Source organism: Pongo abelii, chromosome 2 (genome assembly GCF_028885655.2).
Source record: "Pongo abelii isolate AG06213 chromosome 2, NHGRI_mPonAbe1-v2.0_pri, whole genome shotgun sequence".
Taxonomy (NCBI): Eukaryota; Metazoa; Chordata; class Mammalia; order Primates; family Hominidae; genus Pongo; species Pongo abelii.
Window position 1 is genome coordinate 152,510,296 of NC_085928.1, and position 24,432 is coordinate 152,534,727.

Consider the following 24,432-nt stretch of genomic DNA (forward strand, 5'->3'; position numbering starts at 1 on the left):
GAAGTAACTCCAGATATGGTAGAAATAGCAAGGGAACTAGAATTAGAAGTAGAGCTCAAAGATGGGACTGAATTGCTGTGATCTCATGATAAAACTTTAATAAATGAGGAGTTGCTTCTTAGGGATGAGCAAATTAAGTGGTTTCTTGAGACGGAATCTATTTCTGATGAAGCTGTGAACATTGTTGAAATGAAAGGATCTAGAATATATATAAACTTAGTTGATAAAGTAGTGCAGGGTTTGAGAGGATTGACTACAGTTTGGAAAGACATTCTCCTCTGGGTAAAATGTTAACAAATAACAACTCATGCTGCAGAGAAATCCCCTGTGATGAGAAATGTCAGTTGATGCGGTAAACTTCATTGTTGTTTAAGAAATTGCTGCAGCCACCCCAACCTTCAGCTACCACCACCCTGATCAGTTAGCAGCCATCAACATTGAGGCAAAACCTTCCACCTGCAAAAATACTATGACGCACTGAGAGTTCAGATGATTGTTAGCATTTTTAACAAAGTATTTTTAAAGTAATGTATACATTATTTTTTTAGACATACTGCTATTGCATACTTAATAGACTACAATATGGCATAAACATAACTTTTACATGCTCTGGGAAGTCAAAAAACTTATGTGATTGGCTATATTGCGATATTTGCTTTATTGCAGTAGTCTGTAACCGAATCCACAGTCTCTTTGAGATATGCCTGTATGTACTTCACTGCAGTCTATAAATCTTAATACTTGTTGCATTGTCTGTGAGAGCATTTGGCAATGGAGTGTGATACTGTTTGAGTATATTTGCTTCTGAAGATGTATGTTCATAATCACTGTAATCTAGGATCTGCAAACTCAGCTCATAGGCTAAATATGACTGCCTCCTGTTTTCGAAAATAAAGTTTTATTGGAATACAGTCAATTCCCTTCCCTACATGTTGTCTGGCTGCTTTGGTGCTATGCCAGCAGGGGGATAGAGATCATATGGCCTGCAAAGCCTAAAATATAATCTTTTTTTTTCCCCCCGGAGATGGAGTGTTGCTCTGTCACCCAGGCTGGCATGCAGTGGCACGATCTTGGCTCACTGCAACCTCTGCCTCCCAGGTTCAAGCAATTCTTCTGCCTCAGCCTCCCGAGTAGCTGGGAGTACAGGTGCCTGCCACTGCACTCGGCTAATTTTTATATTTTTAATACAGACAGGGTTTCACCATGTTGGCCAGGATGGTCTCGATCTCTTGACCTCGTGATCCGCCCACCTTGGCCTCCCAGAGTGCTAGGATTACAGGCATGAGCCACCGCACCCAGCCAGTCTTTTCCTTTACAGAAAAAATTAGCCTGTCATAATCCCAGGCAGAAGTGTTAAAGTAATAGACTTCCTTCAAAGAAGGGGAGTAAAGAACATGAAAGTTCTTCAGTATCATGGGATGGTAAGACTGGGGTGCTCTTAAAGACTTTTGAAGAAATGCCTATGATTTTAAATTTACTTAATTTGTAAGCTGAAAACATAATTGGAATCTTATTCTACAGAGTATTCTTATATAAATTCTTCAAAAAATTGTAACAATTTTGGGGGACACAACACAAATCAGACTGAATATATTACAGTCTTCAGAATTATTTTATGTGAGTAGGTTTTAAAGAAAATAGTTTGTGAGCAAAAGCTACAATGGCATTTGAAATTGCATCCAAATATTTATAAGTTAAAACAATTTATGTCCAGACAGAGGGATAAATTGGAAGAAATCTTGCGGGGATTAACTCCAAGGAAAAATGATATTGGAGATGCAATGGTTTTCTGTCTTAATAATGCTGAAGCTGCTGAAGAAATAGTGGATTGCATTACTGAGTCGTTGTCCATCTTAAAGACACCCCTTCCTAAAAAGGTATGGGAATGAATTTTAAGAAGAGGGGAGATAGTTGACGTCTTTTGGGATTAGAATTGGTTTCCTTTTTTGCACAAAGCACTTGACTGATGAAAGTTTTCCCATGTAGTCTTATGTTATTTCTGCTTGAAAATTTAGGTTCATTAACATTCAAGTTAACAAACAAGTTGAAACGTAAATGCATCAACAAATTTCATCTCTGCCAAAGTCATAGTTGTGGTGATACTGAGCTTCATATAACTCTTCTAATTAGTAGCCATAATTAAATTATAGCTAAACATTAGCCTTATATTAACCTATTTTGTGTTATCTTTTGATATTATAGATTGCCAGATTGTATTTGGTTTCTGATGTTTTGTACAACTCTTCAGCCAAAGTTGCTAATGCTTCATATTATAGAAAATTGTAAGTATAATGATATAACTGATATTCCTGAAATAAAGTATTTAAGGGTAAGGAGTTCAGAAAAGAGGATTGTTTTGTTAACATCCTCCAAGAATAAGAAGTACAGTCAGCCCTCCATGTCTGTGGGTCCCTTATCCATGAATTCAGCCAACCACGAATTGAAAATATTTGAGAAGAAAAATTGTATCTGTACCGAACCTGTACAGACTTTTTTCCTTGTCATTTTCCAAACATAGTATGAAAACTCTACATAGCATTTACATTGTATTAGGTATTGTAAGTAACCTAGAGATGATTTAACAGATGGGAGGATGAGGATAGGTTACAGGTGAATATTATGCCATTTTCAATCAGGAACTTGAGCATCTGTGGATTTTGGTGTCCATGGGAGGTCTTGGAACCAGTCCCCCCATGGATACTGAGGGAAGACTAATTTGAATTTCTTAATGGTTTGTAGAATTTTTTTAAAAATTGGCTTACACTTAAGCTAAATTACCAATTTTTTGGAAAGATTTTATATCACTTTCTTAGTTATTGACAGTAGAACAAATAGGTATTAAAGAGAACTTTATTTTTATTGCATATCTAGCTATTCATATAATAAATAGAAACAGTATATATACTGGCAAACATAAGAGACCAAAGACATACTATTAACTATAGAATCTGCATTCTTTTCTGATCCTCAGCGTATTGATTTTAGTTCATTGTTAATGTTTCCTAAGGCAAAAGGAAGTTATGTTGCTGTATTATAATTAATGTATAACTCAGCTGGGCACAGTGGCTCACGCCTGTAATCTCAGCACTTTGGAAGGCCAAGAAGGGCTGATTACCCGAGGTCAGAAGTTCGAGACCACCCTGGCCAATGTGGTGAAATCCTATTTCTAGTAAAAATACAAAGATTAGCTGGGCGTGGTGGTGTGCCCCTGTAATCCGAGCTACTTGGGAAGCTGAGGCAGGAGAATTGCTTGAACCTGGGAGGCGGAGGTTGCAGTGAGCCGAATGGCACTATTGTCCTCTAGCTTGGGTGACAAGCAAAACTCCGTCTCAAAAAAAAAAAAAAGTATAACTTTTCCTCTGTTCCCCAGAGCTATCTTTCTGTGTTTATTTTATGAATTAGGCAAAGGGAAGCTTTTCCCTAGGAAGTTGCTCTGAAAAGAAATTTAGAGAGCTGGATCCTACTCTTAGGTCTGCTATTAGTTTTTTTTTTGCCTTGGACGAGTCACTTTTCTAAGTTTTCTGTTTTATAAAATAAAGAAATTGGACGAGATGGTTTAGCATATCCTAGATATAATGTTTCTTGCTTATAAAGGGAACTAGTAGGGACTGTTGGGGAGTTTGTAGGAGAAAAATTCAGAGTAATAAGAGTTAAAGCAATTCAGTTACGGTTTTAGAGTTTAAACACCTAGTTTTTGACTTTTAATAATTTCTTGATTTGTAAGTATTTTAAGTTCAGGAGGGGTTTTCATTGGCTGGCATGCTGAAGGGGAAAGGAATTTTGAACAGATTTTATTTTAAAGAATGTGTTATTTGAATTTCAGTTTTGAGACAAAGTTATGTCAGATATTTTCAGACCTCAATGCCACCTATCGTACAATTCAAGGCCATTTACAGTCTGAAAACTTTAAGGTACGTTTATTGTTTTACTGTTTTTGCCCTAGTGTTTTAAATGGGTGGAGGGAGGGCATTGAAGGGCTAGAAAAGTACATAAGACAAGTATGAGACATAAATTTAAAACTTAGATGTTACAGAAGTTACTGTTTTAAAATTCTGTCGTTTTTGTTTTTATCAAAAAAATCAAAAATTTAAAAGATACTATTTTGTCAGGTGTTTAATTTTAGTTTTAAGTATTGTTTAAAGATTATAAATGTTAGTCTTTTTTCATAAAACATCCAGAAGAATCACTTGTTTTGTAAGGGTATATACTATTTGTCTGGATTAAAGACATACATTTTAATCATGTTTAGAAAGTCTATTCTGTTACCAATTTTTTTTATAACCTTTTAAGCTCTAGACCAGTGTTAAGAAAAGCCAAGTGGAGTACTTCACTTACAATTGAATAAGTAAATATACTTTCATGGGAAGAAGACTTTTTTAAGAAAAATTTTTAGTTTGGGAAGATGCCCAGTGACCCCACCATTTAGTTCATTCAGACAACTCCCATTTTAAAAGTTTTTGACCTTAAATTTTGACCATAAGTTAGAATTTAAAGAAAAGTTTCAGGAAGATACAGAGTAAAGTATTAGCCAGAATTAGGAAGTACTTTATTGGACCATAAGGGATTCAGGTCAAAACTTGGCTACTTTGGTTTCCAGTTTTCAGAAGTTTCTATGTAAGTGTTTCTGGAATGTGGCTCATGGGTAGTACTAATGGTATGGGAGCTGACCTTAGGTGGTAAAGAGCAAATAGTTACTGTTTATTTTTCATTATATTTATTTTTAGGGGTTTTTTTCCTTTTAATTAGAAGGTGACATTGATTTTTTTCTTTAAAAAAATATGGTAATGATATATAGTTATTTTCTTTAAAAAATGTCAGTTTAAAGGCAAATTTAGCAAATCTTAATGATCATTCTCATGAACTGAAATTTGAGACATATAGCCCAAAATAAAAGTTTGTTGTCTGTTTCCTATTTCTTTAGCAACGGGTAATGACTTGCTTCAGAGCATGGGAAGATTGGGCAATTTATCCAGAACCATTTTTGATCAAACTACAAAATATTTTCTTAGGACTTGTAAATATTATTGAAGAAAAGGAAACAGAGGTAGGCAGTCTGTATTTGTCTGGTTGTTTTTAAAATTCGTTTCTGGGGTGGAGGTTTCTTGGAGTTGTGCTGTGTTACATATGTGAGGTACATTTCTTTGTGAAAAATATCTATTGCTTACCATTAAGTAGTGGATTTTTATTGCTGGAACCCAGGAGTCAAAATTACATATAACAGGAATTCTCTGTCTTGTGTCCTTATGTGAAAATTGGTGAGTAGTTTTTTTATTTAATGATATAAGAGTTATGATATATTGTTAATAGAAAAAACAAGTTAATAGAGCAATATGTATAGCATGACTTTATTTTGTTAAAGATAGCTATATAAGTAAAATATGTGCATGAAAAGATGCATCACATGGTAGCAGATATACATCACCATTCTGTTTTTTTTTTTTTTAACCTCCTAAATAATTACTGAATCCTTAATGTTTAATTCTGCCATGCTAGTCAAGCTATTATGTTTTCACTTTCACTCCTGCAGGATCTTCCTAATTGGCCTTACTGTTGCAACCCACATGGTCCTTGTTTCAGTTTCTTAAATGTGTGTTTCCACCTACCATTGGCCTTTGTACATGTCCTTCCCTCTTTCTGGGACTTATCTTCAGCTGAGATCCTTCAGATCTCAGCTCAAACATAACCTTAGAGAGCCTTCTCTGACCTCTTTTAGTGAAACTTAGTATGCTAATAGTATGATATGCCCTTTTGCTGTAGCAGTTACCATAGTTACAGATAAATATATATTGTTGTGATGATCTGATTTCCTGGTTCCCCCCACCCCCAAAAAAAAACAACAACAAAAACCTTTACCAGGCTTTATAACGGGGACCAAACTTGTTTTTGCTCATCATTGCCTCACATGGTACCCAGCACCAGTGAGCACTTGGTAAATATTAGATAAATGCACAACTAACTGCTTCTTTAGCAAACTGGATGATAGAATATGTTCTTACATTGTACCTCGGATTATGGGTATCCAGGTATGTTGGCTTGTACTGGATTACAAATTAATCTTATGAGCAATGTGACTTCAGTAAGCAAAGGAAAATGTTATAATAGTACACATTTCCATAGGATGTTCCAGATGACCTTGATGGTGCCCCCATCGAGGAAGAGCTTGATGGTGCACCTCTGGAAGATGTAGATGGAATTCCTATTGATGCTACTCCCATCGATGATCTTGATGGAGTCCCTATAAAAAGTCTTGATGATGATCTTGATGGAGTGCCTTGTAAGTTCAAATTTCAAACTGATTAAATCTAGCTAATACGTTTGGTGACCAAAACTCTAATTTCCATACATGCTGATATGGAAAAAGGTTATAGTTTCTCATGAACGTATCAAGTTATTAACTTTTCTATTTCTGATGTTTTCAAAATTCATATACCCAGTAATACCTTTATTTGTATGCTATGTATATAAAAGGCCAAGAAGAAGCATTTTTTTCTGGTCACATTTCTTTGCTGGGACAATCAGCCTCCTATAATAGTAGCAAGTTTCTCTTTTTGTCTTGTCAGGAAATTATAGGCAAAATCTTGTGCTCAATTATGCATAATCCTAGGTACCTGGTTTTATCAGTTTTTATTAGTTTTTCTAACTTACAACTTCAGTTTTCCTAGCTGCCTAAAATCATGTTGAAAATAGGAACTGTAGACAGCTCTTTGGTACATTTGAATTATATGTTTAAATATTGAATAATGTATGCAGTTTTATATTTTAGAGATTAGGTAAAGGTATTAAAGATTTGTTTTACTTCTCAACTTCTTCACTTGCTTAATATATTACTAACCTGTATTTTCTGAATTGATATATATATACTGTTAAGTATGTATATACTGTTAAAAATATTGCCCTCAGATGCAGAGAATTGGTTTAGTCATAGTCCTTGTTCTTAGTATTACTGTTTGTCCATCTGTGTCCTTATTTTACTTTGCTTGTGAATAATATGGTGAATACCCATGAACGTAATACTTCGGGTCATCTGCTAGTCGTCGGGGTTAATGACTTATCTTTCCCTAATAGTGGATGCAACTGAAGACTCAAAGAAGAATGAGCCTATATTTAAAGTTGCCCCATCAAAATGGGAAGCTGTGGATGAATCTGAATTGGAAGCACAGGGTGAGTAAAAGTAAAATAAATATTTTTTAAATTAAGTACTTGTACGTTAATTATTGGTGTGCTTGTATATATGTTTTCCTTTTATGTTTTATAACACGTTTTAACCTTAATACTCAATGTTATCATGTTTTGTGTCTAATGTACACTTTTATTATGATTGGTGTTGCTGTTACAATTTTCTTAGGTCCTTCAGTTTGGAAGCTTTGAGAGTAATGAGATATCCCTGAAAACCTTTCAGGTTAAGGCATTTTAGTAGCAAATGTAGATGGGAAGCTGTACCTACGTAGAAATCTACATAGAGGTCAGTTTCATAGAAACCAAGCTTTGACCCTCCCATAATGCTAGACTGATTAGATGCCATTTAGACCTGTCTTTCACACTTACTTAGACCTGTATCCTAGTGCTAATAATCTGTAATTGTTGCTATTTGTAGGTTCTAATGAAATAAATCTTAATATTCAACACAGAAATAAGGATGACATTATTCGTCACTTCATGAATTTGAATTATATAGTAGGTGTGAGGAAAGAGATTTGGCATATAGAAATAGCTATTTAGAGAATTGATAAACAAAGATTAAGAAAACTTCTGTAATATAAACTTTTCAATTCTGAAGCTTGAGCTTCCACTGTACTACTGAAAAAATGCTAGTTTACCTCATGGAATTACATCCTCCTTTTCCTTCCATTCAGCTGTTACAACTTCTAAATGGGAATTATTTGACCAGCATGAAGAATCAGAAGAAGAAGAAAATCAAAAGTAAGAATCTAAGTTTTGAATATACTGTTTCTTGTTCATATACACTCCCCTTTTCATTAAGAGATATAGTTGAAATAATAGTGAAGTGGAAAACTTCACTCTTAAAAAAATTTGGGAGAGGATCATTTTTAGTTCTCCATTGGTTTTCCAGTGAATAAAGAGCTTTTGTTTTCTGGTCTTGATGGATCTGGTTTCATTTTGCTTTTGAGCTTTCTACGCCAGGTTATATTCTCACTTTGTAGTTACTAATTGGTCAACTGCATTTTTTTCAAACCTTTGCCATCAAATATTGTTTTGGGCTCCACAAAAAGTGGTTTTTAAAATGTGAATAGGAAAGGTTATACTCCTTTTGGATTGTACATTCTAAGGAAAAGATTGCATTATGGCCATTGTGTTATTTAAATATAAACCTTTCAGAAGAACTAAGAATGAATACAAAGGAAAAAAATCTTTTCTTTTGAAATATAGAGAAATAATAATTTTGATTTTGCTGTTTGATAATCACCCCAAAATTGTTTTCGTATTTGACACTGTGTGATTGTAGGAATCTCTGCTCTCAGATTCTCCTGCAAGTCTGTATTGGTAGTTTTTAGGAAGTGCTTGACACTTTTTAAAATCATTGCAAAGGGAGTTTATTTTTATTTATTTTTATTTATTTATTTTTTTTAATGAGTAGGAAGAGATGGTATCACAAACACAAAGCACAGGTTACTGTCTTTAAAAATTTTGCGTTCTTCTATTGTTCTCCAATGGAAGTGGGAACAAAGAGAAAACCCCTGTGTGTCCTTGCACAATATGGGCATTTGTGTGGATTTAATAAATGGGCATTTGGATTGTTGGGAAAATGTGATCAATCAGCAGGCTATAGAAACACAGTTAGATACGGTGGTGAAAACTTGTCTACAATGATGTTTTTCCAGAAATGTTGGTGTGATTAGAACAAGTCAGCAGTGATGATGACAAAATATTTACATAATGTAGATGTGGCTTGCTAATGGAAATACCTATCTGAGGCTGTTTAGGAATACACGAATTGAGAACAGTTTAGTTCAGTTTGCTTTAAAACAGTGGTTTTCTGAACCCTTTTTATGTTCGTGATCCTATGATTAGTAACATCTTACCATTTTAGAATCACTGCTTTAAAAGTAGTATATGTACTCATAGAATAATTATTTAATTTAGGGAGAAGGAAGGGTAGAAAAGCCATTGAACTGAAAAAAGTATTGTTCTATTAGTTTTATTTCTAAAGGTATTAGTTTTTTTGGCATAAAACTGATATTTGTGTTAATGTTTGGAATATGAGTACATTTTAGCATTGATGTTGGAATACTCATTCATTGATGGAAGCCTGGATCACTAGAAGTATAATTTTAGATTTTTCATTTTTCTTAGGAATTTCAGGTAAATCATGATAATGTAAAAATAACGAAGTACAAAGCAAGGAAAAAAAGCTTTTGCGTAGCTTGTGATCCTTGAAATTTTCTCATGCCTCACTACTACTCTCTAGTGGCTGAATCCTAAATGCCTTTTTACTTAAGGCTGATGTTGTAACTAGTAATAATTATATTTTGTGGCAATATTGTGATTCGTGGCAGAAATGTGATTTTTAAAGCATGTTTTGGAGAAAAGTTACAAAAAGCAACTTCATTTGTATTGAATACTGTGTGGATTTAGAATCTTGAATTTGCATGTCTTTTTAAAAAAAGAACAAGAGGAAGAAACTGTGATAAGATTTGAACCTCGAATTGTGGCTAAAAGCTAAGGCCAAAACCAGTTTAGAAAAACTGCTTAAGCCTTGAAAAAATTATAATAGCAATTTAAAGTATTTACATATTTTAAATCATGAATAGAGCTCATTTAAAAAGTCTTAAGTAATATGGTTAAATGTTTAATGTTCAGCCATCTAGACCCTTTCTATGTGTATAAAAACATGCATAACTATTAAACATAAATGATGTAATATTACTGTATATACGATTCTGTGACACGTTTTTCATTCAATGTCATTGGTATTATGCCATTTTAATCTGTTTACCTGTTCTGTATTCATCTATGATTGAAAGCAAACATTTTGGTAAACATACAAGGATATTTACCAAAGAATATTTGAAATTGCAAAAAAAAAATCAGAAAAAATTTTACAGGCTAGATTTGGTTAAGTAATCAATATCTGCTGTATTATTGTTTCATAGTAACTGTGACTCAGTTTAACAGTCACATCCTTATTGAGCCTTCTAGAATAATTCTTCAGTAAACATCCCTGTTTACATAGACACACATACACTTCAATCTAAAAGCATCTGAAACACTTGTATAATTTTGCATACCATAAAACAGGAAATTCTTGTGTTTTAAAAAATTTAACTAAGAACTGTATTTAGGAAATTTATGACAAATTAATGAGAAATATTAAGTAAAACTTTTTTTTCAAGAAGAGTATTTTTAAACTGTTGGTTTGGACTTTTTTTTTCCTTAGCTAATATTGTATTGAGTTGTACCTGTATGGTGATATTAATGATTTGTGTGGTTCTGAAGATGAAGTTAGTAAAATATTTTAGTAATGTCTAGAAAGGACCTTTGGTTGAGAAATTTAAAATCTAGTATCAGAGTTTTCTCAGTACCATATCTTTTCTGATTCTGAATTGACAGCCTTTCTTTTTATCTGCGTGGTGTAAATTTTTCTCTCATACAATGAAGGTCTTATTACATAAGACTTTAATTAAATTTTATTTGGAAAGAATTTGATTATAACTGTTTTTACATTATTAAGAACAATTCTACATGTATATTAAAAGGAATCTTTCTGCTCATCGTAGAATGTCCTTAGTACCCAAATACCAACATAGAAGGGCTTGCGAGGTTCAAGTATTAAAGGCAAAACAGCGTTTGTTCTAGGTTATGCCAGTAATGTTATCACAGTCAACATTGTTTGTAAGGAATTTTGTTTGTATATATATAAACATTCTGAGTTTGTTTGTATATGGGTATCTTGTTTTGCCCAGATTTATTTGCCAATAATATACACACACACACAACCCAGTCCCAGAATGTAAAGTATTATTTTTTTTTTTTAAACCATTCGTTCTTTGTGCTTCAAGAACATTTGGTTAATCCTGTACTAGCATTGATGACCAGCTTTACACATAGTTGCCTGTTTGTGTTTCCACTAGACTGCTTCTGGAAGGACAGGAGAATTTTTCTTCTGTGTATCCTAAGTGACTTACTCATGATAGTCTCTCAGGTTTTTATTTTCTTGTCTGACCCGGAACCAGTGCAACTTTCAGAATCAGCTAAAATGTGAATACCAGTATTTGCTAATATATAAAATGCATACATTGCTTTATTATTAAGGTTATGTGCTAATCAGATAAGGTCTTTACCAGCTGTATTGATTATTTCATAGTAACTCTGTGACTCAAGCTCATGTATTTTCTAGATTGATTATAGGCTCTGCTGAAGTTACTAAAGGCACACATACAGCTTTTTTTATTTTTTTTTAAATTTTCATTTTAAAAGTTTTTGGGGTACAGGTGGTTTTGGGTTACATGGATATATTATTTAGTGGTGATTACTGAGATTTTGGTGCACCTATCACCTGAACAATGTACACTGTACCCAATATATAGTCTTTTATCCCTCATCCCCCTCCCATCCTTCCATGTCCCAGAAGTCCATTGTATTATTCTTATGCCTTTACATCCTTATAGCTTAACTTTCACTTATAAATGAGAACATAGAATATTTGTGAATATTGTTGCTCACAATATGAGTGAAATAACTCAGGAATGGAAAACATAAAGCTTCTTGAAATCACTGTGAACTGTGAAGTATGCAGAAACTTGATTATTCATTTCATTTAACTGCTGCAAGGAAAGTTTGTTGCAAATGGAAGGCACACAGATAACAACATAAGCAGAATTTATTAAAGTATGCTTATGTTGAAGCTCACACATATTCTGTGGAGGAAAGAAGTGTTTTATAAAATTGTCTATAAAATATTGATCAAATATTTTGCAAAAGATGCTTGAGGTATGAATTGTCCTATTATGTTTTAGCTATGTTATCTAAGCTCTAAGACAATGAAAAATAAAATAGGTGGACTGTAAAATATGGTACTCTCTTGCTGCCTTGACATACAATGTATTCTGCTTGTTTCTAAAGTCAAGAAGAAGAAAGTGAAGATGAAGAAGATACTCAAAGTTCCAAATCTGAAGAGCATCATTTGTACTCTAATCCAATCAAAGAAGAAATGACTGAGTCTAAATTCTCTAAGTACTCTGAAATGAGTGAGGAAAAACGAGCCAAACTTCGTGAAATTGAGGTTGGTGTTGCAGTGAAACTTAAATTACACTTTATTGGCTTTTCACTTTCTCCACCAAACTAAGTTGCCTCTTTGCTTTGTACCTTAGTATGTACTGTTCCCTCTCTCTGCTTAGAACTCTTCATACCAGGTGACTTTTCTTCAGGCCTCTTAGTTCAACCATCTATTCACTCACAGTAGCCTTTTCTTACCCTTTTGGACTTACTTGCTTCTTCCTATTTATTTCTGTGTGATTTTGTATGTATTATGGGGTATGTATGTGAATGTGTATTTTGTTTGTTTGCTTACTTGCTTGCTTGCTTATTTAATGTCTGTCTTCCCCATTAGGCTGCACTTTCCATGAAGGGAAAATACCATGTCTGTTTTCTCTTCATCATTGTATCTCTAATACATGGCACATAGGAGATCCTCTGAAGAAATGGATTCTAATGTATAGATTATATGTATATACATATGTAATACATTATGTGTTATGTACTGTAAGAAATCATTTTTTTTTTTTTTTTTGAGACGGAGTCTCGCACTGTCACCCAGGCTGGAGTGCGGTGGCGCGATCTCGGCTCACTGCAAGCTCTGCCTCCTGGGTTCACACCATTCGCCTGCCTCAGCCTCCGGAGTAGCCACCATGCCTGGCTCATTTTTTTGTATTTTTTTTTTAGTAGAGACAGGGATTCACCGTGTTAGCCAGGGTGGTCTTGATCTCCTGACCTAATGATCCACCCACCTCGGCCTCCCAAAGTGCTGGGATTACAGGTGTCAGCCACCACACCTGGCGAGAAATCCATTTCATTTTGAGTGTTCATAGTATGTAACTAGCAAAAAGTAAAATGTTTTCTGGCATATTCTGTTATGTTTACATTTTATTAGGCTCATTTTTAATATCTGTACCATATGAAGGAGAATAGACATTGAGTGGGTCTTAATACTAAAAGATGGGGAAATGTATAGAAGAGCCCAGACTATCTCAGGCAGACATTTCCCTCCCTTTCCCTTTTCCCCTCTCCCCTCTCCTTTTTTTTTTTTTTTTTTCCTTTTGAGACAGGGTTTCTTTCTGTTGACCAGGCTGGAGTGCAGTTGTGTGACCATAGCTCACTGCAACATCAAACTACCAGGCTCAAGAGATTCTCCCATGTCAGCCTCTGGAGTAGCTGGGACTACAGATGTGCACCACCAAGCCTGACTAATTTTTTTTTTTTTGAATAGAGATGAGGTCTCACCTGTTGTCCAGGCTGGTCTCACCCTCTCCTTTTTAAATGCCTTTTGTTTTGTCCAAGGCTATTCAGACATCTCAGAGAAGGGCTTTGTAATGCCTTCAAGGGGATGAAATATTCCCAGTAAATGCTAGCAGTAGTTTAGCAATCAGTCTCAAACCTCTAAAGAGTGTATGAGAGTGAATTTTCATACTGTATGCATTCATTGAACAGTATTTTTGAATGCCTACTGTAGGTCAGTACTGTCTCCCTTACTAACTTATGATACCTATCACATTAGTTACCTCATTGTCACTTCTCCACATAGTCACTGTTGGGCTGATACAAGTTCTTGCCCACCTCTTTGTCAGACATCACCAAACTGAAAGTAAACAGACAGCATTTTGTTTTAACCTTATGTAGAGTCAGCGTGGTGTCATTTTTAAGTAGAGATGAAGGATTTTCAGAGTTGATTAGTTGATTTATTTTTTCCTGGGATGTATTCATATACATTTTAAATATGATTTTTAGGGGAATAAGATGTGTGTCAGTGAACACACTCACCTGTGCACCTTTTCAACCTACACATGCTCCTCTTTTACTTCTCTCACCTTATAAGAAGCTCTGCCTTGGCCAGGCGCGGTGGCTCATGCCTGTAATCCCAGCACTTTGGGAGACTGAGGCAGGTGAATCACGAGGTCAGGAGATCGAGACTATCCTGGCTAACACGGTGAAACCCTGTCTCTACTAAAAATACAAAAAAAAATTTGCCGGGCGTGGTGGCGGGCACCCGTAGTCCCAGCTACTGGAGAGGCTGAGGCAGGAGAATGGTGTGGACCCGGGAGGCGGAGCTTGCAGTGAGCCGAGATCACGCCACTGCACTGCAGCCTGGGTGACAGACTGAGACTCCGTCAAAAAAAAAAAAAAAAAAAAAAAAAAAAAAGCTCTGCCTTTCTGACCTGATGAAAACTGCTGGAGTAGAAACAGACTTGAGTTAAATAAAAATATATTTTCTTGATAATACAAGCTATTCCCTCATATAAATGCCCCAACTGTTTAGAATATTCTATTTCCTTATTAACTTAAAGAGAGGAAAGCATGTAACTTAGCTTGTTAACTTAGGTGGTTTTTACAAACCTTATTCTTTCCACCTTGTATATGTATATATGCGATACACATGCATACACATTGCACACATATATGCATACATTTCCATACCTCATGTGCTCTTTTGTAATCTGGCCTGTCCTTTATGTATTCAGTGATTATTTCTCCTGCTTTCATAGTGACTGCCTCTCACAACTTAGTTGTCTTTCTGGGATTTGGACCATGAACTAAGTCCTGATTTTAAAATGTGTATCTTGGCTTCATCTTAGAATTATCTAATCTTCTGTATTTCCTCTGAGAGATTTAGTCATATGGAATAAAGTTCCACAGCAGGTGGCAAACTTGGACTAGAACTCGGAGCTCATGAGCTTTATCCCAGGGCTTTTCACAACTAGCTGTCTTCTCTGCCCCTAAATTTGGATATCCATTTTGAGATTTAGAATCCAGTGAGTACTAACCCTTTTATTGGAGAACCATTAAATAAAGAATAAAGTTCTAAATTAGTGTCTCCAATTAGTTCTATTATATTCTATAGTATATATACTGTAATTTTGCATCCCCACGTGTGTCCTAATAAAGATACCTATAGCTGAACATTTTTTAGCATGGAATAAATAAAAACCAAATGATTCGTGTTATAAAATACTAACATCCTTTGTAAAAACACAAAAATCTTGTAGCTATATGATGCTGTGGTGGCCAGAAGCCAGTTCTTAATCTTTCAGATACCACTGAGAGCAGTGCCTAGGCTGGAGTTACCTTTTCTTATTCTACTGTTGTCCCCATTTCTACCAACAAGGTTGGAAGAGTAGAATAGTGGGTGGGGAACCAAGTGGAGGGTCTTCTGTCTTGTTGGAAGAGAGGGATCACTTTCTGTCCTGGTCCCTGAGGAAAGAGTGAACAGTTGAGTTGGAAGGTGATACCTGTCTGTTGCCTGAAGGCAATAAGGGATGGATGGTTAACAAGCCATTGCATGGGCCACTTCCTTTTGTGTTGAGACCCTTGATCATCTGTTTTCTGTGTGTCTTGGACTTGTGCTTGAGCATCAGTTAGACTATATCAGCAGGAACTATAAGTAGGGATTGTATAGTGATTTTTAAAATGATTATCTTAGGAATCCCTTCTCTCCCCTAAGTAACATTTGGGTCTGTTGTTTGACTCTTTCTAACCCAAACTGATTTACTACAAATATATTCTGTGGAAGAGTCATCTTGGTCACGAGAGGCTTCACACAGTGATGAACTTAGCTATTTATGTTGCCCACCCCACCCCCTTGCTTTCTCAGCCTTACATCTTATCTTTTTAAATGCAGTCATGATTAAAACACACGAAAAATGTAGACTTTTAGAGAGCTTTGAAAGAAGAGAAGGAGAGAATATCAAAGCTCTGATTATAAAAGACCCTGATTATAGAAGTAAAAATATGTCTGAAATCCCACACTTTGGGAGGCCGAGGTGGGCGGATTACTTGAAGTCAGGAGTTTGAGACCAGCCTGGCCAACATGGTGAAACCCTGTCAGTACTAAAAATACAAAAATTAGGCATGGAGGCTGAGGCAGGAGAATCGCTTGAACCTGGGAGACTGGGAGGCAGAGGTTGCAGTGCGCCAAGGTTGCAGTGTGCCTGGGTGACAGCGTGAGACACCGTCTCAAAAAATAATTAATTAAAAAAAAAGTGAAAATAGATGGAAAAAGGACAAAATTGGAGAATGCATAAGAAACATTCATGAAGTCAAAAATAGTGAAAATGCCACTTGGGGCCGGGCATGGCGGCTCACGCCTGTAATCCCAGCACTTTGGGAGGCCAAGCTGATGCATCACCTGAGGTCAGCAGTTCGAGACCAACCTGGCCAACATGGCGAAACCCTGTCTCTGCTACAAAAAAAAAAAAGATTCAAAAATTAGGCTTGGTGGCGTGCGCCTGTAATCCCAGCTACTTGGGAAGCTGAGGCAGGAGAATTGCTTGAACCTGGGAGGTGGAGGTTGCAGTGAGCCGAGATTGTGCCACTACACTCTCCAGTCTGGGCGACAGAGTAAGACTCCATCTCAAAAAAAAAAAAAAGAAAGAAAGAAAATACCACTTGGAATGGGGAGAAATGGTAAAGACTAATTTATAATAAAGGGGGGTAAAAAGCAAATGAAGTCTTGTTTTTGAAGTATAAATAAAATGCTATAGCAGCATTTAGTCCGTTTAAAGGATATATCAATGTCTGAATAAAATAGGATAAAATGTTAGCATTTACAGTAATTTCATGGGACAAGAATGCTTCCTCTTTCTCTTTGAGTGGAACAATATTGAGCAGATTGGCAGCCCAGTGGTATCATCCAAGATCCATGTGCTTTCTACCACTTGGAGGATCTTCCAGGTCCTCATACTTTTCACCTTATTTGTCCTCCCGTAGAATTCAAGAAGAAGGTATTTTCACCCTTGTAAATTTTTTGGATAATTTAAGCTCCTTTAAGCCTTAGGGTAGTTTTTATTTTAACCACTTTGTGAAATTTTTATTTTTAAATTCAAAATAAATCATGAATTTATTCTTTTTACTATTTTTATGTAGTACAAAATTTTAAGATACTTATATCTCCAGAATAAAAAGTAAAATTAAGCTCACTTATTGCAGGTTTTTCCTCTCCCTGTAACTGATTTTACTAGTTTTTTCAGATCTTTATCCATTGCCAATATATAAGTATATGTATTTGTTTGTGTGGAGGTGTATTAGCCAGAAATCTCTGGGTAAACATGTAGGTGGTCTGTTTTTACAAACAATGCTGCAATGAATATCTTGTAAAATACCTTTGTGCACTTATATAGGTAATAAGAGATGGAAGTTTTTCTGGTCTGGTTTTTTTTTTTTTTTTTATTTTAGACGGAGATTTGCTCTTGTTGCCCAGGCACGGAGTGCAATGGTGCCATCTTGGCTCACCGCAACCTCCGCCCACCGGGTTCAAGCGATCCTCCTACCTCAGCCTCCTGAGTAGTTGGGATTATAGGCATGTGCCACCATGCCTGGCTAATTTTGTATTTTTAGTAGAGATGGGGTTTCTCCACGTTGGTCAGGCTGGTCTCGATCTCCTGACCTCAGGTGATCCGCCCACCTCAGCCTCCCAAAGTGCTGGGACTACAGGCATGAGCCACTGCGCCCGGCCTGGTCTGTTTTAATCAGTATTTGCTCTTACTGTCTTATAAAGTACCCTCCAAATATGATTTAACCTTTTCTTTGTGTTTTGATGTCTGGTGATTGCACTGTGAGTGAAACCTTCAGACTGTGTGCAGCTTTGTGTGTTTGGTCTTACGTGAGCTGAACCAGAATGCCACAGCCTTCCCACCTCCCATCCCTGCCTCTTTTTTAAAGATGTTTATCTGCATGCTGACTGTCATATGCTGGCAGTGTGCGTGTCTTTAGCAACCTTGCTTTTCTAATTTGGGGAACCAGATACCAAATTTGTTATAATTGTGTTGAGAGAATAAGTGAGTTCTTACAGCCATGAAGCATGGTTCACAGTTTTTGAGTCCTCTCATGCCCAGAGAGGGCTCCCATCTGGTCAGCTGATTTTTACCTAGTTGGACTTGTCTGACAAGTGGCCTTCAGGTGAGGTTATATTTTGACTGAGTACTAATTAGTTACTACTTTGCTATAGAAAAGAAGCAAAACAGTGCTTGAGAATCTAGAATGATGAAAATCCTTATTTTTAAAATGTTTTTTTTTTCACAGCTCAAAGTTATGAAGTTTCAGGATGAATTGGAATCTGGGAAAAGACCTAAAAAACCAGGCCAGAGTTTTCAGGAGCAAGTAGAACACTACAGAGATAAACTTCTTCAACGAGTAAGGAATAAGTATACCCAATAATACACATGTTTTGAAGTTATTTATTTGACTTCCTAGAATACTGGTATACCTAAAGATGATTTCAAATTATATCCTTTGTATAAATTTTGAATACTAGTGGCAATCAGAAACATTTGAAATTTGATATTTTAAAAGTATTTTGATTGGAAAGGAGCTTAAAGGCAGCAGCACAGTATTTTATTCTGAGTATTACCTGTGGACAAGAAGATTAATTCTGCTAAGAGCATGCTTTCAAAACTGGAAAACCCTTCAGGACAAGTCACATTTTGTGACAGTGAGACACCAACAACCCTGAGAGGTGGTACAGAAAGAAAAAGATGGAGGCAGGGTTTGGGAAATTCTGGTGTTGAGAAGTTTATTTCATTTCTTATGGTTTCCAAGGAGGGACAGCAAGTGGTAGAATACCTCATTGATGAGCTCTGAGTGTTTGAGGGACTTTATATTCTCGTGCATCACAAAATTTATAGGCATGTGCAGAGAATTTTAGAACCAGAAACCCCAGGAATTTTGTTGAGACTGTCGTTGCAAAAAGAAAAGAAAAAGAAAAAGAAAAACCAATAATAATGAGATTATATAGAAAGTGAAGTAGGAAAGAGCCATAAAAAGGGAACTTACAATCACTATAAAGCTGTTAATGTACAAAACTGGTGTTGGGGAACAGTCTGGTAAAGCACCTGTGGTGCTGCTCAGACCTGTGGAATGCTAGTTTTGCTCTCTGCTGTGTACTCCTAGGCAAGTCACTGCAGCCTGCTTTTTCTCTGAAACTGGGTTGATATTCCCAATTTTGTAAGATTATGAGTTAGATAATAGCTAATATTATTACTGTTACTCTTCATTATAAGTATTTTAGCTATACGGTTCCTATAAAATAGGCATCTCAATCAGGAAATCATTTTCATTTTCATTATCAATCAAGAAAATGCATGCTACAGATCACCAGAGGGAGTCAGTCTGCTCAGCACCACTGTTTAAAAGTTGCACTCTATATATTTGGAAAAAAGATAAATGAGATTTTGTAAAAGATGCTACTTATGGCTGGGCGCAGTTGCTCACGCCTGTAATCCCAGCACTTTGGGAGGCCGAGGTGGGCAAATCACCTGAGGTCAGGAGTTTGAGACCAGCCTGACCAGCATGGATAAACCCCGTCTCTACTAAAAATACAAAATTATCTGGGTGTGGTGGCACATGCCTGTAATCCTAGCTACTCAGGAGGCTGAGGCAGGAGAATCACTTGAACCCGGGAGGTGGAGGTTGCGGTGAGCTGAGATCGTGCTATTATACTCTAGCCTGGGCAACAAGAGTGAAAAACTCTGTCTGAAAAAAAAATAATAATAAGATGCTACTTACCTATACCCCATAGGAGATTACACCATGAGATGCTCACTGTTACGATGGTAGCAAGCACAAAATACATAATATTTGTGTTACCACTTTAGTCTCCTTTGCACTCTAGGATTATAATTGGAGAGAAGGAATGTGGTCCTTGCCTGATTCTGTAAATAGTTGTATTAGACCACAGCCATGCACATTGACTTAGGTATTTTGTAGGGTGGCTTTCACTCTGCTGTGGCAGAGTTGAGTAGTTGTGACAGAGACTGTATGTGGCCCACAAAGCAGAGAGCATTTACTGTCTGGCTCTGTACAAAAAGTGTTGCCAACATCTGGTATAGGTTCTTTTCACCTTTTAAAAATCAGAAGAATCAGCTGTCACATAGCTTGCTTGATGCATATGAATCATAGAGAAATTAAATTCCTTTTAGTGAAGAACTAAGTCAGTTGTGTGGATTTATGGTCTGTAGCCACTCCTTTAATTATATACCAAAATCAGAATTTCAAATGAGAAGTGGCAGTTGTGGCATCTGGGGATAAGCAAATATGTTGTTTTTTTTTTTTTGTTTTTTGGTTTTTTTTTTTTGGTTGATTGTAGAGTCATGTATGTAGTCAGTTTGTATTTAGGATTTAAAATTTGCAGTGTAATTGGTACTTGTTTCCCACTAATAAAATTTCGATGGAAGATTATTGTGAATAACCATTTTCTTTTTCCAGCCTTTTTTCTTTGGTAAGAGCTCTTTTTGATTAAATCAACTTGTTTATAGTTAGAGGGATCACTTTTACTGACTATTTTATTGTAACTTATGATGGAAAGGGCAGTACATTGTTAGCTTTTTCTGATTTGAATTTTTCGGCAGGTGGGACAGTGGGGGAAGAGCTCTGACTCTAGAGCTTGGTCTCAAATTCTGACCTGACTCTCCTGTGTGACCACGCACATGGTACTTAATCTTTCTGAGTCTCAATTTTCATCTCTAGAATGAGGATAATAGTAATTTTCTTAGGGATGCTTTAAATGATTACATGAAATGGTCTGTGGAAAGTTGTTTAGTATGTTGTTTGGCCTGTGGTAAGCACTCAGTAAATGTTTAGCTGCTGTTGCTAGGATTAGTTTTATTCAGTATAAGCAAACGAAATGACTAGTTTCCCTGAAGAGGTAGATTTTTTTTTTTTTTTAATAGTATTGTACCTTAAGTAGTAATTTAAAAAATTATTTCCTGTAAGAGAAAATATTCTTCTATAAATGAAATTAACCCACATTGATATTTTTAAACAACTTAATATTTTCTATAAAAAATAACAGGAGAAAGAGAAAGAGTTAGAAAGAGAACGAGAAAGAGACAAGAAAGATAAAGAAAAATTGGAATCTCGCTCCAAAGACAAGAAGGAAAAAGATGAGTGTACTCCGACAAGGAAGGAAAGGTATAACATTTCTCATATTTAATGCATATACTGGTTTCAGGATTTGCAGTGGTGTTTTATAATATTTTCATCATTGATGCCAGCAAACTGGAAGTGTTTGTTCATGATAAACTTTTTTGGGTCCTGCTTGCAGAAGGCAGAAATAGCGGAGAAATGGGGCATTTAGTTGGCACTTGACTTAGTTAACCGGGTCTTCATCCCTTCACATGGTTTATATGGTATCCTTAGCCTTAGTTCAGTGCAAGAATTCAATTACAGTATTAGATATCAAACCTGAGGTTTAAGTAACAAAACAACTTGCTAGATCTTCCTTGTTGCATCCAATTTTAGCATTTTTTCTAGTATCTGTGCTGAGGCTGCTACTTGTAAACTTGAGTCTTAGTCTTATCTTGAAAGGATATTGTATACATAGGCCATAGCTCACTTTAAGTCTTCATTCTAATCAAAAGCATTTCTCTTTCAGTTTTTATGTCTTACTCTCACGGTTCTTAAATCTCTGATTGAGTAAAGAAAATTGTTTCCCTTAACTGAACTGAGGTTTTCCTAATAAAAAGACCAAGCCATTGCAAATAAAAGTCTAGCTTAGTCACTCTACAGACAGTTACAAATAACAGGTTATGCCAATTGGTTAAAAGTCTGTCACTTTTTTGTCTTTTATTACTATTTTGACATAATTTTAGATTTATAGGAAAGTTGCAAGAATAGTATAATTGATAGTTACCCTTCACCCACATTACCCAAATGTTAAAGTATTTCTACTTTTGCTTTATTCTTCCTCTTCTGTCCCACCTCCAACCATTTAAGAATAATTTGCCAACATGATGCCCAATTCTCTTAACCACATTCATTTAACCACAATAAAAATATCAGTTTAGAAAATTAACATTTTTAAAAACTGATATTTAATCCAGAGACCTTAATTAGATTTTGCCGGTTGTTTCAATAACCTCTTATTGCAAAGAGAAAATCCAATTTAGTTGAATTCAGTTGTTGTCTCTTGACAACCTATCTTTAACACTTACTTGTTCTTGTTACAAAAGACTTTGAGTATTGTTAAAAGTAACATTACATGGTTAGAATAAAAGAGTAAGCTGGTAGCAATTAATAGCTAATTTAGTAAAGGAAAATGAATACCTGATCCTTTGCTCATTTATGGAATGTTTTGGGGGCTTTGTTCCATAGGAAGAGGCGACACAGTACATCCCCCAGCCCATCTCGCAGTAGCAGTGGTAGACGAGTGAAATCCCCATCACCAAAATCGGAGCGATCAGAGCGTTCAGAAAGATCTCATAAAGAGAGCTCACGGTCCAGGTCATCTCACAAAGATTCTCCTAGAGATGTTAGCAAAAAAGCCAAAAGGTAAATGCAAGTCATTTTTGCTAATATTTCAGATACCAGTTTCCTTGTCATTTCATCAGCTTTTGAAAATAATTTGGTTGGCATACATTTTTTTTTAAAGGATTTTAGAAAACCAAAGAGATACACTTTCATTTTTGGTTATTCCTCCTAACCTCCTCATCCCAATCTCTTTGATGACTGAAGTGAAGGCTTCCAACAAGTGAGGACCAGCCAAGAATTTTAAACATCATATCTAATGTTTTCTGTGGAATAGGGTTAGCTGCTTTACTTTTCGTTCTGTTCTTTAGTTTCTATAGAATATTATTTGATTTTTGTCAAAGCTGAAAGAAACACACATTTTTCCCCCATAGCAATATTATTAGCAAGTTCTTGGGTAGAAATTTTTGGAAATACGTATCATAAATACCATTTTTTCAGTATGTATTTTAGTATTTTGTGTACTTTTTTTTTCCTTTAGTTCCAGAAAAATGGTTCAGAAATGTTTTGTTTATCTGGTGATACACAGAGGAATTTTTCTGAGAGCTAAAACTGCTTTGTATGCTAATACTTTATTATTGTAACTATTTTTAGTAAAATCTTTACAGAATAGATACGTTTCTCCTTTTCTAAATGGCACCTGTATATATATATGTATGTGTTATATATGTATGTATATGTACATGTATCTTTATTGGTTTGAGTACTCCTTCATGAACAGCACTTACAAAATTATGTCTTAAATGATGCCCTTGAATGATACTGCAGTAGTTGTTTGCTTCAGGATGATAAACTTCAAAGCTGCTGTGTTTTTTAAATTTTGTGAATGATCTTACGTGCAACTTTGAACTTTATCTTGTAGATTAAAGGTTCAAATTTGGGGGTTATCAGTCACTTGGGGAGCTTGTTAAAAATGCAGATTCTTAGTTCCATCCTTCAGAGATTTTGATTCAGTAGAGCAGTGATAAGGCACAGAAATCCGTCTTTACAAACAAGCGCTCTACTGATGATCATTGATGCAGTGCATAGTAAGTACAAAATAATCCGTGTGTGTGTGTGTACAATAGAGTTTAAATTTTAGAAGTTCGTAGTCTTATTGCAGTGATTTTTCCTGTGCTCTGTTAAAGATCATTTTCGATAGTTTAAGGATAAACAGTTTTGATCACATGAGTACTTTATCAACTGGGATTTTTTTGTTTGTTTCCTTAGATCACCATCTGGTTCAAGGACACCTAAAAGGTCTAGGCGATCACGGTCTAGATCCCCTAAAAAATCAGGAAAGAAGTCCAGATCCCAGTCCAGATCTCCACACAGGTCTCATAAAAAGTCAAAGAAAAACAAACACTGACATAAATTTTTAAGATGCTGTCACTTATTGGAAATGCGATTTGTTTTGTGCCTGAATGGTCTGTTTTTTAAAAAAACAAAAAATCAAATGAAAGAGCATTCCTGGGGTTTTTTGTTTGTTTGTTTGTGTATGCATGTGTAAACTCATGAGCAACTGCATCTGTAGATCTGTCATTGTTTTATATTGTGTAAATTACTTTCATTGTGGCTATTTCTCAAGATGAAATTTTTATTGTTCTAAAGGATTTCATCAGAAATGTGTATAATGGATCTGCTGACAGTAGTAGTATTTTGTTTTAGGATGTTGTGACTTAGCAAAAATAATACAGATGTCTTCCCCCCTTTTGTAGCTTTGACAATTTGAATTAGATTTCAAATAAAATCTGAACAGAAAACTATAATGTTGTTTTTTTGCCCCACTGGTGATATTAAGTCCCTTAAAGTCCTACTGAGTTTCACACTACTGTTGTGTTTCTTATACCTGATGCACTTTATAAGCCCCAGTGTTCAAGTAGCTTAAGTTTTATATTTACTAAGATGACTCTCCAAATTAAGGGACCTGAGACTCCTATTTGGTGGTTTGCTAACCATTTTCTTTGATAAGTTTCTCTTGGG

The 24,432-nt window shown here is 35.6% G+C and overlaps 1 protein-coding gene across 5 annotated transcripts in view; it reads left to right on the top strand.

The window, feature by feature from the left end:
• The window catches only part of U2SURP (U2 snRNP associated SURP domain containing), a 53,724-nt gene extending 29,509 nt beyond the window's left edge, over positions 1-24,215 (top strand). For 4 of the 5 annotated variants that reach the window (XM_024244156.3, XM_063721645.1, XM_063721646.1 and 1 more), the window contains 12 exons: positions 1,715-1,877; positions 2,203-2,282; positions 3,824-3,911; positions 4,922-5,044; positions 6,118-6,274; positions 7,066-7,161; positions 7,854-7,920; positions 12,082-12,241; positions 18,250-18,360; positions 21,017-21,135; positions 22,318-22,494; positions 23,680-24,212. In XM_024244156.3, coding sequence (XP_024099924.1) covers positions 1,715-1,877; positions 2,203-2,282; positions 3,824-3,911; positions 4,922-5,044; positions 6,118-6,274; positions 7,066-7,161; positions 7,854-7,920; positions 12,082-12,241; positions 18,250-18,360; positions 21,017-21,135; positions 22,318-22,494; positions 23,680-23,818 — 1,480 coding nt within the window. In that variant the 3' untranslated portion in view covers positions 23,819-24,212. 5 annotated transcript variants of the gene reach the window in all.
• Positions 24,216-24,432: the final 217 nt, after the last annotated feature.